Source organism: Panthera tigris, chromosome C1 (assembly GCF_018350195.1).
Source record: "Panthera tigris isolate Pti1 chromosome C1, P.tigris_Pti1_mat1.1, whole genome shotgun sequence".
Taxonomy (NCBI): domain Eukaryota; kingdom Metazoa; phylum Chordata; class Mammalia; order Carnivora; family Felidae; genus Panthera; species Panthera tigris.
In genome coordinates this window covers 27,374,703-27,392,350 of record NC_056667.1, presented here as the reverse complement: position 1 = coordinate 27,392,350, position 17,648 = coordinate 27,374,703, and the positions used below count along the sequence as shown (strand labels likewise).

Here is a 17,648-nt window from a genome sequence, read left to right as displayed (position 1 = left end):
ATCAGCTGAAAAAAAGTTCTTCTGAAGGGTCAAGCATAAGAGCTGAGGGAAGGAGATTATGTGTAGTCTTCAGAGCTAAGATGAGAACCTTAAGAAGAAGCTGGAGAGTATCACTCACTGCTGTGATAGAAGGTTTTTTCCCATCCCCAGCTGGGGGGTGTGTAACATCTGCTCCCAGGAATATCACTGGCTGTTGAAAGACGGCAGAGCTAAACAAAGAAGAGAAAACAAATAGTGAGGAGTTGAGTCTTCTCCTGGCACCATCTAGCACTCATTTTGGTCACCTCTCCTTTGTGTCTGAATGATTCTCCCTGGCCAGGGTCCTATCTCTTTGTCAGTCCCCACCATGATACCTTGCTTGGCAAGGCAAGTGGGCAATAGAGTTCATACCGCTGGTGTGGGACTAGGATGTTGTTAATGCCACCAAGTTTGACATTGATCTTCAGGCAGAGGTTGGACAGGGTCTGAGGCGAGGTCTTGACCACATTCTTCACTTGCACACACTGTGTAGCCATTCCCAAGAGTGTATCTCCAACACGTTTCACTTCAGCTATGAGCAGGGAGAGAAGTGATTAGTGCATTCAACAAATATTTACTGAATGCTGATTAGATGTCAGGCAGTATATGAGGTGGTAGGAACACAATGATAACCAGAAACACATAGGGTCACTAATCAGAGGTTACTTTCTAGTGACTAATCTTAAGTCATGAAAAGTAAAATGATCAATGCTACAACAGAAAACTTCATGAAGCTATGAGAGCATTTAATAGCAGGCAATAACCCAGTCAGGAAAGGATTAAGTAAGTAATGATTGAAATGAAACCTAAAGATAGAAAAGGACTTAGAAGAGAGGCGGAGTGGGGCACCTGGGTGGCTCAGTTGGTTAAGTGTCCGACTTCAGCACAGATCATGATCTCGTGGTTTGAGCCCTGTCAGGCTCTGTGCTGACAGCTTGGAGCTTGAAGCCTGCTTTGGATTCTATGTCTCCCTCTCTCTCTGCCCCTCCCCACTAGCACTCTGTCTCTCTCTCTCTCAAAAATGAACATTAAAAATTAAAAACAAAAAACAAAAAGAGAGAGAGGCAGAGTTGGGAGAGAATATTCCAGGCAGAGGCAACACCATGCAAAAATTCACTCTAAGAGATATGTTTGAGAAATTGAAAGGCCAACGAAACTAAAAAGGAGACCAAACGAACCATGGTATAAGAGAAAGAATGTGGTCATTAGACTGATCTAGCAAGAAATGAGGGTAGCGTGTACTAAGACAGTTGCTTAGATGGAAAGAAACCGATTTCAAGAGATATTTAAGGGACTCAGTGATGATATATGTGAGCAAGGAAAAAGAATTTTTATGGATAACTTCAAGTTTCTAGCTTTTGTAATAATTTTGAGATAGTTTGAGTTTGAAGTGCTTTTGGTCATCCCAGTGGTATCAACTAGACAAATGAGAATAGTAGTTGAAAGCTCAACAGTCTGAAAGGAGATGCAAATTTGTCAGCTGTTCAGGTACAGGCAGTAATTGAAGGCACGATCTTGATGAGATCATCAAGGAAGAGAACAGATGAAAAGAGGGCTTAGACCTGAATCTTGAGGAACTCTCAATATTTGCAGAACGTTTAAGAAGATGAGTCTGCAAAGGAGAAGCATACAGAGAACTAGGAGGAACACAGTGTTGTCTCATGAGTGCCAAGGGGAGAAAGTATTTCAAAAAGGAGCAAGTGTTCAACAAAGTCAATGCTACTAAAGATCAAGTAAAATAAGGACCAGAAACGTCCTTTGGATTGACATTGGTAAGGCATAAAGGCAAAAACTATTAAGGTGTTACAAAGTACCAAGGAGGAGATGTGGGATCAATGAAGGATTTAGTGTGTTTTCAATGAGAGAGACTGAGCATGTTTAAAAAGCTAAAATGATCATTTCCACTGTTAAGAGAGATGGAGTAGTTAGTGGCAAACCAGTGCTTCTGCAGAGAACATTCAGAAAAGCCAGACAAAATACAGAAATCCTCTTCTGAAGGCAGCAGAGAGGTGCTCAGACAAGAACTGAGGGCAAAAACTCCAGAGAGGAACAGAATCTCACCAAGGTGAGCTGTCTTCTGCAACTGCTTTTACCCTGGGTACATTTGCTGATTCTAGGTATGGACAGGAGGCTGAGATTCTAGGCTTTGCACCAGCAGAGGAACCACTGCCAAGAGATGAAGAAAGCAAGAGTTTCTGAAGGAGATAGACCAGTTCTATATGTGAAAGGTTAAAATCATATATATATACATATATATATATATATATATATATATATAATATATATATATATATATATATAATTTTTTTAAAGAAAACATAGACCATTATTTTATGATCTTGGGATTTCTTAAACAGAATGCAGAAAGTACTAGCCATAAAGAAAAAATATTACACAAATTGAACTACATTAAAATTTTAAATTTCTGTTCAACAAAAGACTCCATTAAGAAAGCAAAAAGACAAGCCACAAAGCACAGAAGATATGTATAATGCACATACGTATTAAGTAAAGGAATTATAAAGAACATCTATTACTCAGTAAGAAAAAAGTAGTTAAGGCAAAGAAAAAAAAGGGAAAGACTTGAGCAGGCACTTTACAAAAGACGCTACTGAAATAGCCAATAGACATATAAAAAGATATCCAACTTTATCAATCATCAGAGAAATCAAATTAAAAGCACAACACAATTATTACGGAATACCACAAAAACGGCTAAAATGAAAGACAGAATACCAATTTGGGTACGGATATAAAATATCTAGAAGTCTCATACACTGCTGATTTAAGTGTAAAGCGTACACTTCCCTCTTCTTCGAGTGCTTGGGTGGCTCAGCTGGCTGAGCGTCTGACTCTTGATTTTGGCTCAGGTCATGATCTCATGGTTGTGGGATCAAGCCCCATGTCTTTCTGCACTGGGCAAAAAGCCTGCTTAGGATTCTCTCTCTCTCTCCCTCTGCCCCTCCTCTGCTTGTGCACTCTCAAAAAAAAAAAAAAAATTATATATATATACATATAAATCCCTCCTAGATACACACCCAATCAAAATGGGTATATATGTTCAAAGGATATGTACAAGAATGTTCACTGAGGCATTATTTATAATAGTAAAAACTGGAAACAATGCAAATATGTCCACTGACAGTAGAATGGATAAATACATGTAAACTGTATTTTACTCAATGATGGAAAAACTGCAATAAACTACAACTAAACAAACATGTTGAATCTCACAAACATAATAGTGAGTAAAAGCCAGACACCAAAAAGTACATAATAAACAATTCATTTGTATAAAGTTCAAAGACTGTCAAAACTAATCCATGATATTAGAAGCCAGAAAAGTGATTACCACTAATGGGGAGTTGTAGTGACCAGCAGCCTGAGGTTGTAGTAATGTTTTGTTTCCCAAACTGGGTACTGGTTACCCTGGTGTGACATTTTGTAAAAATTCAGTGAACTGAACTCTTAAGATTTCTATATGTATACTACAATAGAAAGTTTACGTTTAAAAAAAAGGCAATAGTATCAATTTAGTGGAAAGTATGGAGTTGAAAATGCTAAGGACAGGTTGAGATACAGTACCAGATCAGAACGGGGCAAATGTCACACTGTCCTTCTATATTCTTAGGGCAGCCACAATGCAACTGACCTTGCTTTGGCCTCCAGGGAGGGAAGGTAGGAGTCTTTAGAAGAATCTAACTGCTCTTCTCATCTGCTGGCTTAATTCCTAGACAATTGGCTAAGTTGTCCAAGTGGTATAATCAAGAAACAGTATGTAAGTAGAAGAAGCCCAAAATCCTAATCAAGGCTGAGACTGGACAGAGGTGTAACATTACTGAGCCCAGGGTGGGGAAAATTCTCTGAGTAAGCACTGACCTCCCCAAGCATGCTACACTACATTATACTACTTTCCAAGCAAAACAAATACTGGATTCTCCCCTTTGCTGGAGGGAACCAGAAATGTGGATAATTACTCAAGGCAGTTCTCCTAAAAAGTATCCTTATTTTGCATCCAAGGGCCATCAATTTAAGGTCCAAGAGAGACTTGGATTGAAGATCAACCAACTTCACTACATAAGCAATTATTAAGTATCATGTCAATGGAAGGTTCCACCTTATATGTGCAGAGGAAAGAAGGTTTCAGAGCAAAATAAGATCTACCCTATGCTCAAAATAATATCAAGGTAGGTAGTAACTGATCAGCAGCCTGATACAATTTCCAGAAAGATTTATCCTCTAAGTAGGATAAGAGATGGCTTCCGGGAATAAGTATATTTATTAATAAGTTTATTTTTGTGAGGAAGAGTGAGAGAGACAGAGAGACAGAGAGAGCACGCACACGTGGGGAAAGGGACAGAGAGAGAGGGAGACACAGAATCCAAAGCAGGCTTCAGGCTCTAAGCTGTCAGCGCAGAGCCCGATGTGGGGCTTCAACCCACAACCGTGAAATCATGACCTGAGCCGAGGTCAGATGCTTAACCAACTGAGCTGCCCAGGTGCCCCTGGAATAAATACATTTAAACTGGGACTTGAAGGATAGAGAGAATTTTAAGGGCAACATGGGGAATAAGAAGAGTACTTAGATATTTTAGACAAAGGCAAATGAGGTAAGCAAAACCAGAGAATAGAAAGCACAGGCAAGAAATGAGCATCTACAGTATCCACAGTGTGCTAAGCACTGTTACATGTTGCTTTCTTTTAACGTTTATTTATTTTTGAGAGAGAGAGAGAGAGAGCGTGCACGCACAAGCAGGGGAGGAGAAGACAGAGGAGAAGACAGAGAATCCAAAGCAGTTTCTGCACTGTTAGCACAGAGTCCGACCAGGGACTTGAACCCACAACTGTTGAGATCACGACCTGAGCTGAAATCAAGAGTCGGACACTTAACCAATTGAGCCATACATGCTGCTTTTTATATAATTAATTCATGAGGCTCAGAAAGGTTAGGTAATTTGCCTATATCAGTAAACTGGCATCACCAGGATTAAAATCTATTTCAAATTCTATCTAATTCCAGAAAAAGTGATCGTTCCAGTATGTGTGGCAAAGGGAACAATACAAGATAAAGCTGAAAAGTTAAACATACATCAGGACCCTGAAAAATTTTTACTTTGTGAATTTGAGCCAATGAAGGTTTTTTTTAGGAGTAGAGTCACAAAAGGTCTCATCAAGTAACCTATTCAAGAAAGACTTAAGAAGAGGGGCACATGGGTGGCTAAGTCAGTTAAGTGCCCAACTTCGGCTCAGGTCACAACCTCACAGTTTGTGGGTTCAAGCTCCGCATGAGGCTCTGTGCTTACAGCTAGGATCCTGGAGCCTGCTTCATATTCTGTGTCTCTCCCTCTCTCTGCCCCTATTTGTGCTCTCTTTCTCTCTCTGCTCCTACCCCACTTGTGCTCCTTCTCAAAGATAAACAAACATTTAAATGAAAAAAGAAAAAGAAGAAGTGTTAAAATTAAGTTGAAAAGTATGGGTGGAGACCAGAGAATGTATCTTAAAACTGTAAAAAAGAACACTGGAGATGAAGCAACGAGAAGACAGACTGCCTCCAGAATTTGGATAAAGGTACTCAGAAGCAATTATGATGCCAAACACAGAAGAAGTAAAGATAAGAGCTTACTAATAAAGACAGGAGAAGATACTAAAGACATGGTCCACCAAAACACATTACAAGAGCAGACAATATATCCATTTTATTCACCAACGCATTTAGGACCTAGCACAGTATTTCTCACACATAGTAGGTAATCAGTAAACTCCTATAGAAGGGAAAAAGGTCAAAAGCAACAAATGAGAGACAGAGGTAAAGGATTGGATCAAGATTTTAATAATACATTATAGCATATAATAATAGGTGATGATTTAAGCAACTGAAATCAATGAAAATTTCACTAGAATGTAAAGACAGAGAAGGCAGGATACAGAAATCTGGAAAATACCAGGCATATCTGGTAATGACAAAAATAATTCGAGAGAGACAGGAGAAAATATCAGAAGTCAAGAGAAGTGAGAAAGGTCACAGATGGCTTTCTGCAAGGGAAGTTTAGGAGAAAGTTAGAAGACAGATAAAAGACGCAAAGGAGTAAGTAGCTGGTGAGGAAAGGGCCTAGAAAATGTAGAGAACACATTCAAAAGGTATGATGAAGAAAATCAAGAAAATAGGAAGACAAAAGCTAAAGGAGATGGCATGATTGTGGTAATGTGCTCTTGGGTGGGGAAACTGAAGAAGTTGGAGGGTTAAAGGGTATGAAGTCCCAAAAGTAGCAGGATGAGATAGGAATAAGCGCATACAAGGGTTGAACAAGGTAAGAGGAGGAACAGCTCTTCCTTTGAAACTGGAGACGTGGAGGGAAAAGAGAGTAAAAGAACTGTGCCAGAGTTATATATTGTCACCCCTCTCCTTAAAAGTGGGAGAGAAGAAAGCTTCTCAGAAAGTCCAAGTCATTCCCAGGCAACAGACCACTTACAGAGCCACCACAAATTCCACTTGAGTGTGCTTTACAATGTCCTGATAGACAACACACTCCTAGGAACAGGAGTCTGGACTGACCCATTTCTCTATCTGGCCCAGCTTTGCCTGGCATAAAGACCAGAACCCAGAGGATCCCAGTAAATGTTACTGGGATGGAGTGTGAGCAGGTAAGCAGGACCTGGGATGATTCAATGGCTCATATAGGCTGATATTTCTCCTATAAAAGGAATAATGACATTAAGGAAGAACTCTGGCTGGATCAAAGAACCCACACTGAGTCCTCCCTAGGAGCCTCCAGGGAGCTACCCTGAGAAGAGTCCTATCTTCATTATCACTGTCCCCAGAGAACTGTACCATACACTGGCGTCTTCCCTGGCAGGATGACGATAATGAGCTGCAGCCCTGAGTAGGTGTTCTTGAGATGCCGGAACATGGGCTCCACGCTGTCTGCCCCCTGCGCATATTTGCAGAAGCAAGGCTGGCCCTGGATGGGCATCCCTGCATCCTTGGAAATCTTCCGCAGCTGGTCTGTGAAGTTCCTGCAGCACAAGTATGATCATGACAGGAGGCAGTGAGTCCCACTTTAATACCTCTGAATAAATGCCTCCATCTTAGGTACCTAGCACTATGATAACCACTGAGAGATTCTGAGATAAATGAGATATGATCACAGCCAGTGTAAAAAACACATTTGTAGTTGAGTAGGACAAAACCAAGCTTGCTAAGTATTTAATGGTGCAAACAGAGAGCCAAGGGAGCCCAGAGAAAGAATCTGTGGGAATTGAGTCTCCACCTTGTCCCAATCAGCAATTGATTCCTGTGCACTAAGTCCATAGCAATAGGCAAATGCCCAAGAGAAAGGCTTCTGCTCATATTAAAAGAAGCTCCAACAGTGATCACAGCACAGGAGGTGCTCAGTAAAAATGAATTCCCTCCTCCCCTACTGATTCTTTGAGACCTAAGAGCAAATAATTAAACAAGCTTCTTTTCTTTGGCTTTAGGGCTTTGCCCTATGAAAGGAAGAAAGGGTACATATGTAGCAGATTTTAAAAAATCTAACTACATAAATACAGTAACAAATTGAAATGGGTAGCAGGAAATTTAACTTGTGAAAATCCTACATTCAGATTAAAAGCAATATACAAGTAGACAATAAAAGGAATTGTTTAGGGGACATTATATACCATACAAATAGCAATACGATAGATTCAAAAGTCTATATAGTAAGAAAATAAATATTTTTTAACATATTTAGTAAACACACACACAAAATAAATACAGTATGATACTATCATATAAAATTTAAAAGCATATATATATAGGTTTACAAAATATATAAATTAGATAGGAAGGTCATGATAGTTCATGACAGTGGCTACATCAGAAGGCAGGAATGGAACTAGGATTGAGGATATAAAGGAACATCAAATTTAATAAGTCAAATTTAATAAGTGGGTCTCTACTTCACAGAAAGTGGTATTCCCAATCTTCTCTCTACCACCAGATCACACTTGGTATACTGTGTCCTGTGCTGGGGACCACGATGTGTTTAAAGAAGTCTAGAATGGAGGGGCGCCTGGGTGGCTTGGTCGGTTAAGCGTCCGACTTCGGCTCAGGTCATGATCTCACGGTCCGTGAGTTCAAGCCCCGCGTCGGGCTCTGTGCTGACAGCTCAGAGCCTGGAGCCTGTTTCAGATTCTGTGTCTCCCTCTCTCTCTGCTCCTCCCCTGTTCATGCTCTGTCTCTCTCTGTCTCAAAAATAAATAAACGTTAAAAAAAAAAATTAAAAAAAAAAAAAAAAAAGTCTAGAATGGAGAAGGTCTTGAAATCCTGTCCTAAAAGTGATATAGCTGAGGTAACAAGACTTCTTTAGCCAGAAGTAAAATGCTGAGGGTTGACCCTAGGACACCCTCATCCATCCCTAATTACCAATTTATACACCTCCACAGCCACCTCTTCTCCCTCTGTCTCAGTAGAAAGGATGCCTTTTCCTGTACTCTGGGGATCCCATCCCTCATACACAGTTAGGAACTTTGCTCTATTTCCTTTCTAGATCCTCAGAGTTCTGTCTTTAGCTTCTGTTCACTATTTACATTCTTCCTGGACAATCTCATCCACTGCCATACCTTCAGACTCCCAGATTTTAATCTTTAGCCTAGAACCAAACATCCAACTAGGTACCACTGATGCAGGTATACAAGCCATATTCTTACCCCTTGCATCTGAGGATACTGAGAGAATGGGATGTCTGATGAACTGACTCCCAATTCCAAGATTCTAGGTTTATTAGTTTCTGTACCCCAAAATATCCAAAACAATGGATTGTTTCTCGAACTGGACATGGGAATAAGAGAGAAGCACACAAAAAAATTTATCTTCCAATAAGGTGACACAAAGGCAGAGAGCTGGGAGCCTTTCCAATATTGCTGTGGGCCAACTCTCCAATGTTAGGCCAAGGCTGGGAATGGCTTGACCCAAATGGTGCTAAAGTCCCAAAAACCCAGGAAAGGAGACAAGAGGAACTCATTTAAAAGAAACTGTAAGTATGATGGTAGTAGTCGGCATCTGAGAGCAGAGGGGAGAAGGACAGGCAGGGCAGCCAGAGTCCCCACATTCATCAGGTGCTACTGTAACTAATTCTCATTAAAATCCCAAAGCCAGCTGAACCTGCCAGGGCACAAAGCTCTAACATCCTTGTCAATAACGAAAGTGGTCAGCTCCACCAGCTCTTCCTCAGCCTAGGAGTGCACTGACCCTATTCTGGACGCAGAGTGAAAAGAAGCCACTGCTTCAAAAGAATGCAGGCACTAATCAACTGTACACTTTAAATGGGTTAATTTTGTGGTATTTGAAATACCTCATTAATAATAAGACTGCAGGGGGAGTGCCTGGGTGGCTCAGTCGGTTAAGAGTCCAACTTCGGCTCAGGTCATGATCTCACAGTTGGTGAGTTCAAGCCCCACATCAGGCTCTGTGCTGACAGTTCAGAAAGCTTTGAATTCTGTGTCTCCCTCTCTCTCTCTTTCCCTTCCCCACTTGTGTTCTGTCCCTCTCACTCTCAAAAATAAATAATAAAACATTAAAAAAATAATAATAATTATTATAATAAGACTGCAGGGAAAAGTCAGTTACTTCTTTACTATTTATTCATTCACCCAAGACCATTACTCCCCTAAAATGTTCCTTTAAACCATTTGGCTGTATCATTTTCTTCATTGCTGTCATCTATTCCTAGTCTCTCAGCCACAGGTAGCTAAGAGGCCCTTACAACTCATGTTCATCTAATTCAGGTCACTTGGACTTGAATGAAAAAATTGTATGCATAGGAGAGAATAGCTCAGAGAACCTTTTGTTTCCAATGAGGAATAGAAACTTAGAAACCTCAGATCTAATTTGATCCCAACTCTGACACTTTCTTGATATGCAAACCTTGTACAAGATACTCTTTGAGCCTCAGTTTCCTGAAAATGGAAATACCACCACCTACTCACTGTGAAGATGAAATGAGAGAACATAAAATTAGGTATGGTGCTGGTACAACACTATGGTCATCACTACTATTATTTACTACCAATGTTAATAATTATAACAATAAAATAATTCAGGCCCCCCTCAGGAGATTCATGCCCTGAAATCATCTCTGACACAGATACAGCTCCTCATCAAGACTTCTGACCACAGATGGACAGAAAAGGAGCAGGTAAAAGTTTGAGCCAGAAAGAACAAGGAAGCAGGGTCAAAAGTCAGAAAGAAGACTACAGAACAAATCTTGGCTCTTTGTGGCTATATAGGGGAAGGTAGGCAGCTCTAAGGTCCTTCCCACCCTTCCACCCATACACCCAACCCTCCTTACTTGAGCACCTCTTCTCGACACTGCTTTTGGGGTGCGAAGCAGGCGATGGCCCAGACTTTGATCTCAATCCCATTGTAGAACTGTTTTCCCCGCATGTCCCAGACACCCTGATTAGGTGTGGCAATGGCCCGGTTCTGGGGATAGGCAGAGGGGGCGTCCAGGTGAGCCTCAGTAGAGCCAGGTGAGTAGGGGAACAAAAGCCCCTGGAAACATAACCCAACTCCCCCCACCATATGCCCCAGAGATGTTGTCTGGCCCTGACCCTGCTCACCCGGCCGCCGTACTGCAAGATGGGCGCCGGCAGCACTCGCCCTGTCACCTCCGTCATGTCATCCTTCACTTTGATCCCAAATTCCTGGATGTAGGGATCTAGATTGTAGCTGGCATTCTTCATCTGTAAGACAAAAGAAGGGGATCTCAGGGGAGCAGCAGCTTGGCAATACTGCTCACCCTCTGGGTCCCAAGGAGAAAGCCCTGAAGAGCAGCTGGGGCTGGCAAGTAATAGCCCTAAAAAAGGGGGGAAAGTGGAAAATGAAGTAAGTGGGAGTGGATAACACAGGGAAGTAATACAGGAGGGAAAAAGAAATAGGAAGCCAAGTAGCTACAGGGTCAAGAAACAAGAGCAGTCCTATGGAATCCCAGGCAAGAAATCCAGACTTGTGTTCTCCTGAGGATCCTGCCAAGGCAGAAAAGCATCTATGCTACCAGGGGCCCCAATGACTGAGCAACCAAGCATACATTTCTCTGCAGCCCTACTGACCAGGCGGCTAATCTCCTCCTGTCTGTCTGGGGCCGACCTAGCTGTAGCCTTTATCATGGTCGAAGTCTGGTTGTCGGTCAACTTCTTAATGCAGCGCTGCCCAGCCACAATGTTACAGACCTGAGGAAACGAGAAGGACAGGTAGCTCTGGCTTGAGTACAGTCCACCCTGTACCCAGAGCCCCACAATAAGGGAAGAGACCTTGGCTGTCAGCCCTGGGAACGGGACTGCAAAATCCCCTGTGCAGAGATAGGTAAGTTAGAAAATATCCACTTGCAATACAAAGGCAATATAGCCACTTTGTCATTAAGAGGTTGGGATCCAGAGCCAGATCTGGGCCCAGGTCTCATGTTAATTGGGGAGAACAGAAACAAACTCATAGGGCTGTTTGGAGACTAAATAAAATAAAGCACTTAAAGGACTGAGTACAATTCTGGAACACAGTAAACACTCAGTAAACTCTAGCATGAATTATTATTTACCAAATGACCCAGTAAACAGCTCTTCTGCATACTAAAAAACTCAATGTACACAAACTGGATTCTTAAGGTAATAGACAGCTCTCCAATGGTGACAAGCAGTCAGTTGCTCCCCTGCAACTCACCAGGAAAACTAGAAATGATTCTTAATGCTTGAGCCCCAGCCTACAGATGATCACTGAGCCCTGGACTACAGAAACCACTGTCTCAGTTGGCTGACAGCATCCTCTGTTGGTGTGAGGAATATCCTGTCATGTGTTCCTCTGTTTGGGGCCCAAGAGAACACAGTGGAGATCAGAAAAGACTTTCTAGCAATGTGAAAGACTTCCATTCCCCAATATACTATATTCAGGATGCCATGAACAGGAAGCCTTTTTGGAGAGTAGAGAGAGCCAGCAGGTTGGGAAGATTTGAATCTGAAGCCCAGCTTTGCCATTTCTAGGTGATATTACCTTGGGCAGGTCTCTTAACTACTCTGAGACTATGCTTCTTTAATTTCAGTCATGGGAGAAAGCATTAGCTATCTATGGGGGTTGCTGTGAGGATTCAGACAAAATGAAATATATAACTTGTTCCCACAGGGCCAACACTATGTAAGTGCTGGTTTTCCTTCTAATTTCCAAACTTCATGCTGAACAATGAGAGGGAAACGCAGAACAAAGTCACCTGCCTTTAAATTCCATATCCCAAAGAATACACAAATTAGTCAATTCAATTAATAAAAATCCAGAATTGTCAAAAATTACAAGGTTGCTCTCTTAAAAGCACCTTAAAGTTGTAGCATTCTTGATTGATGATTTCAGCTACAGAATCAACACTAGGAAAAGACTAAAAGCAAGGATGTGGAGAAATTGAAACTCTTGTGCATTGCTGGTGGAATGTAAAATGGTACAGCCACTGTAGAAAACAGTATGGGGATTCCTCAAAAAATTAAACACAGAATTACCATGATTCAGTAAATCCACTTCTGAGTACATACTCAAAAAAAGTGAAAGCAGAGACTAGAATGAATACTGTACACATATAATCATAGCAGCATTATTCATAACAGCTAAACAAGTAGAAACAACCTAAGTGTCCATCAATGAATGAATGCATTTTTTTAAAAGTGGTATATACATAGAATATTATTCAGCCTTAAAAAGGAGGAAAATCCTGACACATGCTACAGTATAATGAACCTTGAAGACATTATGCTAAGTGAATATGCCAGTCAAAAGAAAGCCACATATAATTCCATTCATATGAAATGTCCATAATAGACAAATGCACAAAGACAGAAATAGATTAGTGGTTACTAGGGGCTGGTTGGTAGAGAGTAGGAATGTAAGTGACTGCTAATGGGTATAGGTTTTCTTCTGGGGATGATGAAAATGTTTTACAATCAGATAATGATGATGGTTATACGACTCTGAATATACTAAAAACCACTGAATTGTACATTTGAAGAGGGTAAATTTTATGGTATATGGATTATATTTCGATAAAGTTATTCTTAAAAAAATCCACCTGGCTATAAAAGCCTACATGATAAGACCCTGTACCTCTCTCTGAAATCATCCCCTACTACTTTTCCCCTCATATACCACACGCCAGCCACTATGGCCTTCTCTCTATTTCTCAAAAAATCCAAGTTCCCTGCTGCTTTAGAACCTTTGTACTTATTATTTACCTCCTGCCTGAAAGGTTCTTTCCTCAGGTTATTACGAGATTGGTTCTGTCTCATAGTTTAGGACTCAAATGTCTCCTACAAAAGGACCTCCCTGAGTACAATAACTAAAGTGGCTCTCCAACCCCCTCCTCCTTTACCTCTATCCCCTTAATCTGTTTTATTATTCTTATACCACTTACCACCATCTGAAACTATCTTATTTATCAATTTATTGTCTATCTCCCCCTTCTAGAACGTAAGCTCCGTGACAGCAGGGACCTTGTCTGTCTTGTTAATCTCTACATTCCCAGCACCTAAAAGAGCATATGACACACGGTAGGAGCTCAATAAATATTTGTTAAATAAACAAACAACAAGAATAAAAATATACATTATATAAATTATTCCCCTTGGAAACTAATGTTTCAACAAAAGTAATGTTAATTTGCTGACAATATATTTAACATAATTTAGCTTACAGTAGATAGCCTAAGCTGGGATTGTCCCTGAAGACTCTTGTTTACACCTCAAAAGAACATACTGCCTTCCTCTCACTTTCCATGTATCACCAGCTATTAACTAAAGTCAGAGTTCTTTCGGGTTTTGGGATCTCATCGCTTCTCAGCCTAATTCCCTCTGGCTAGTTCTAAAATCCTAGGGGCTCCTGGGTGGTTCAGTCAGTTAAGCATCTGACTTTGGTTCAGGTCATGATCTTGCAGTTCACGGCTTTGAGCCCTGCATCAGGCTCTGTGCTGACAACTCAGAGCTTGCGGCCTTCTCTGAATTGTGTCTCCCTCTCTCTCTGCCCTTCCCTCATTTGCACTCTGTCTCTGTCTCTCAAAAATGAAATCAACATAAAAAATTTTTTTTTTTTTAATCCTAGAAGCTCACAGAAGGCTTGAGCTTTGGTCCCAGCTATCTGACTCCTGCTATGGGAACAGAGTAAGATGTCATTCTAGGTTAGTGCTTCTCCAATTTTAACGTTCATGAGTCCTCTTTGGATTCTGTTAAGACAGATTTTGATTCAATAGTTCTAGGTGGAACCTAAGATTCTGCATTTCAAACAAGCTCCTACCCAGGTAATATCTATGCTATTGGTCTACAGACCACATTTTGGGTAGCACTAGACTAAACAATGAAGTAGTCAGCAATAATTTCTCCAAAGACATTTTGGCTAGTGTGTGTATACCAAATCAAATATAGCCCAATGACTCTGCATTTGTATTCTATGGCTTAAATAGCATTACTATTCTTTAATTGCAGGATTTCAAAGGTCTGAAGCATAAAAATACGATCAATCTTGGGACTAAAACTTTTTCAAAAGGACACATTGATCATCACATTGATAACATGAATAGAATTCACATTATAGGTAATACCTATCTCCATTTTCTGCAAAATAAGGTATACTTACATCTCTAGGTCATTTAGGATCCCCAGCTCCAGACAGGGTAAGAGAAATTAAAAGGACATGAATGTGGGTATCTGAAATATCTGTCCTGAATGAACTAATTATTTATTAAATAGTAAACACAGCTTTTACCTCTGCCTGGCAGTCCTGAAAGAACATGAGAGCAGGATGAGGGATAATGAAAGAACGTAGCAGGTAAGAATGGGGCCTACATTTCACAGAATGACCTCATGCCTCTCAGAATGTCAATTTTCCTAACTTCAAAATGAGAGTAAGAGACTACGAATGGAAGAACAGAACTCTTATGATTAGTGCACAGGTACAATGCTTGTTCTCCAGCCCAGCCATTACTTGGCAGCCTCACCTCTAGGGGCAGGTAGGTATGCTTTTGTTCCTGGCCAACTTGCAGGCAGGGCAGGTGGGGATACTTGAGCTGAAGGTTATATTTCTGCTTGAAATACTGTGCCACTGTGCACTCCACAGTCTGTCCACTCTCCAACTGCAAGGGAAACCTGTTTGGGCGAAGGGAAGAAGGTGTCAGGGCCCAGCATTTAATCCCACCTCTTTAGACTTACAACCATGGGAAGTCCCAGACTTGGCTTCATCCCTATCCAGACTCTTTGAGCATTGCCACTCGTGGGAAAGCAGGCAATACAGGGCTCCCAGAGTAAAGCCAAAGATTTGAGAGGCAAGTTCCACAACAGTCAAGACCATATCTGACTCATTTGCATTTCTAGTGCTGAGCATAAAGCCCAGTATCCAATAGGCACTCACAGACCAGTAGTCTAAGGTCAAGAAGGTAGATGGGGGGCGCCTGGGTGGCTCAGTCGGTTAAGCGTCCGACTTCGGCTCAGGTCATGATCTCGCAGTCCGTGAGTTCGAGCCCCGCATCAGGCTCTGGGCAGATGGCTCAGAGCCTGGAGGCTGTTTCCGATTCTGTGTCTCCCTCTCTCTCTGCCCCTCCCCCATTCATGCTCTGTCTCTCTCTGTCTCAAAAATAAATAAACGTTAAAAAAAAAAATTAAAAAAAAAAAAAAAAAAAAAAGAAGGTAGATGGAATGAGCCCAGGAGCCTAGCTTTCTCTTTCAGGTGGAAGAGTAAGTTGAGAAAGAACAGAACTGAGACAGCAGTCAGGGGAAGACTCCTGCTCCATAATAAAGGACCAAGGAGGAGAGGTGGAGACCAAGAAGGTAAAAATGGTAAGGAGAGTATCAAGGATCTGGGAAGGTTGGAGGAGGGATACCAAAGTTTATCTTGAAAAACAGGGCTCATCCTCAGGACCAATGGGGGAGGGCACAGGAAGTGAAAGGAGTATGCTGAAATATCAGCTCTCTTCCACTAATGGTATGGCTTAGCAGCCTGTCAACTCACGTCTGATGGCTGGCAGGGCGGCGGGTAACATTACACACACGGTATTTCCTCTTCATCTGTCCACAGTGGGTCACTTCCACCTTCAGACCTGGGATACACACACTGCCAGTCAAGGTTGGAAAAGGCTGTTCATGCAACCAGGCTTGGCCTCTCCCCTGAACATATCCCAAGGGGATTTCCTTTTAGGACTAAAGAGAAAGTAGTGCCGTTTCCCTTCCCCACCTGGTTGGGTCCTCACCTTTGATCTCCTTGGTGAAGCGTACACGCTGAGAGTCCGTGAGGGGTTTGGGCTGCTCATCTATGTTCCTGATGTCCAGCACCTCACACATGAACTCAATCACTGGCTGCGCCTTATAGAAGGCAGTGGCTGAGACTGTGGGGACAGGGTGGGTAGAGCTCAACTTAGGTTCAGTCTTTCAGTATAAATGGAGGCACTGTTCTTTACACCCTCTTCCTTATAGGGTATCGGGATGGGGGAGGGGTACCAGGGCTTTAGGGATTAGACTAGGAGTGTGGTTGCAGAGCTGGGAGGGATGAGGCTGGGAGTGTGGTCACTGGACTCAGGGTGCCCCTGGCTCCATAGCTCTCCCCACTCACCGTCAATGTTGAGCATCATCTTCCACATGGCAGGGCGCACAGACTGGTGAAAGCCGAACCAGACCTCGCGCCCACCCCCCAGCGGGTGGTAGTAGCCCTCAGGCGGTGAGAAGAAGGAGCGGCCCACGGGGGTGTACCTGGCAGGGACAGGCAGAGAACTGGTCCCTCGGGCACAGGCCCCCACCCTGTGAGGCATCCTGGGCACGGAGGAGCCCTGGCCTGGAAGGCAGGACACCAGGGCTTTAATTCCAGCTCTGATCCTTTACTAGTTGTATGACTGACCTTGTGCAAGTCTCTATCCTTTCTCTGTCCTGCAGGGACAGATGGGGTGAAGGTCCAAAGATATCTAAAAGGGACAGGGCCAAGGCTTTAAACCACCTAAATGTATATGCATACCACTTGGCATATGGTAGGGCTTCAAAGAATGTTTTATTTGAAAGGCATACTGTGGGACCTTAGTATGTGCTCATTTTACCCCCCAACCCCACATAGCAGTTCTGCCACCACTACTAGCCCAGATACTAACTACACCCAGTACCTCATGGATGCCAGGTGCCTCATGGCCACATCCAGGGCTTGCACAGACTCCAAGGGAACAGGGATCTGGCCACTAACCAGGGCCTCATGGAGCATGCGCCAGCTAACAATAGCCAGCCACTTGATGGAAACCTTGAAGATTCGATCCTTCCCTTCCCCAGGGATTGTCACCTCAAAGTCAACCTTCAAAAGAAAGGAGTGAAGGATTGTCAATGCTTTCCAACAATCCAACATTCCTGGTGTTGCCCCAACTGTCCCCAACCACACAGATCTGCCAAGAATCTGCTCCTTAAACCGACAGGGGCTCACAGTGAAGACTTCAGAGGAAATTCAGCCGTTTAGTCTCTAGCCACCTTAGTTCAGTGCTTCTGTCCCTCTCAACCACACCTAGCAGAAGTCCTTTAGGTCTATTTTAAGTCTAATCTCAGTCTGTTTGGGTAGGGACAGACATACAGTAAGCTAAATAAACATCAGCATCTACCCATCCCTCACCCTA

At 42.3% G+C, this 17,648-nt stretch overlaps 1 protein-coding gene across 5 annotated transcripts in view; it reads right to left on the bottom strand.

Moving 5' to 3' along the window:
- Positions 1-17,648, bottom strand: part of AGO1 (argonaute RISC component 1) — a 37,429-nt gene that overhangs the window by 10,622 nt on the left and 9,159 nt on the right. For 4 of the 5 annotated variants that reach the window (XR_006221206.1, XR_006221205.1, XR_006221207.1 and 1 more), the window contains exons 4-14: positions 17,154-17,335; positions 16,616-16,752; positions 16,257-16,391; positions 16,019-16,106; positions 15,012-15,159; positions 11,107-11,226; positions 10,618-10,740; positions 10,347-10,480; positions 6,848-7,032; positions 391-550; positions 89-209 (exon numbers count right to left, since the gene is read on the bottom strand). Coding sequence is in view for 2 of the 5 variants with exons in the window: in XM_042996472.1 (XP_042852406.1) it covers positions 89-209; positions 391-550; positions 6,848-7,032; positions 10,347-10,480; positions 10,618-10,740; positions 11,107-11,226; positions 15,012-15,159; positions 16,019-16,106; positions 16,257-16,391; positions 16,616-16,752; positions 17,154-17,335 (1,533 nt within the window). In the remaining 3 variants the exon portion in view is untranslated. The remainder of the gene's footprint in view (positions 1-88; positions 210-390; positions 551-6,847; positions 7,033-10,346; positions 10,481-10,617; positions 10,741-11,106; positions 11,227-15,011; positions 15,160-16,018; positions 16,107-16,256; positions 16,392-16,615; positions 16,753-17,153; positions 17,336-17,648) is intronic. The other variant, XM_007092463.3, reaches the window with a different exon arrangement.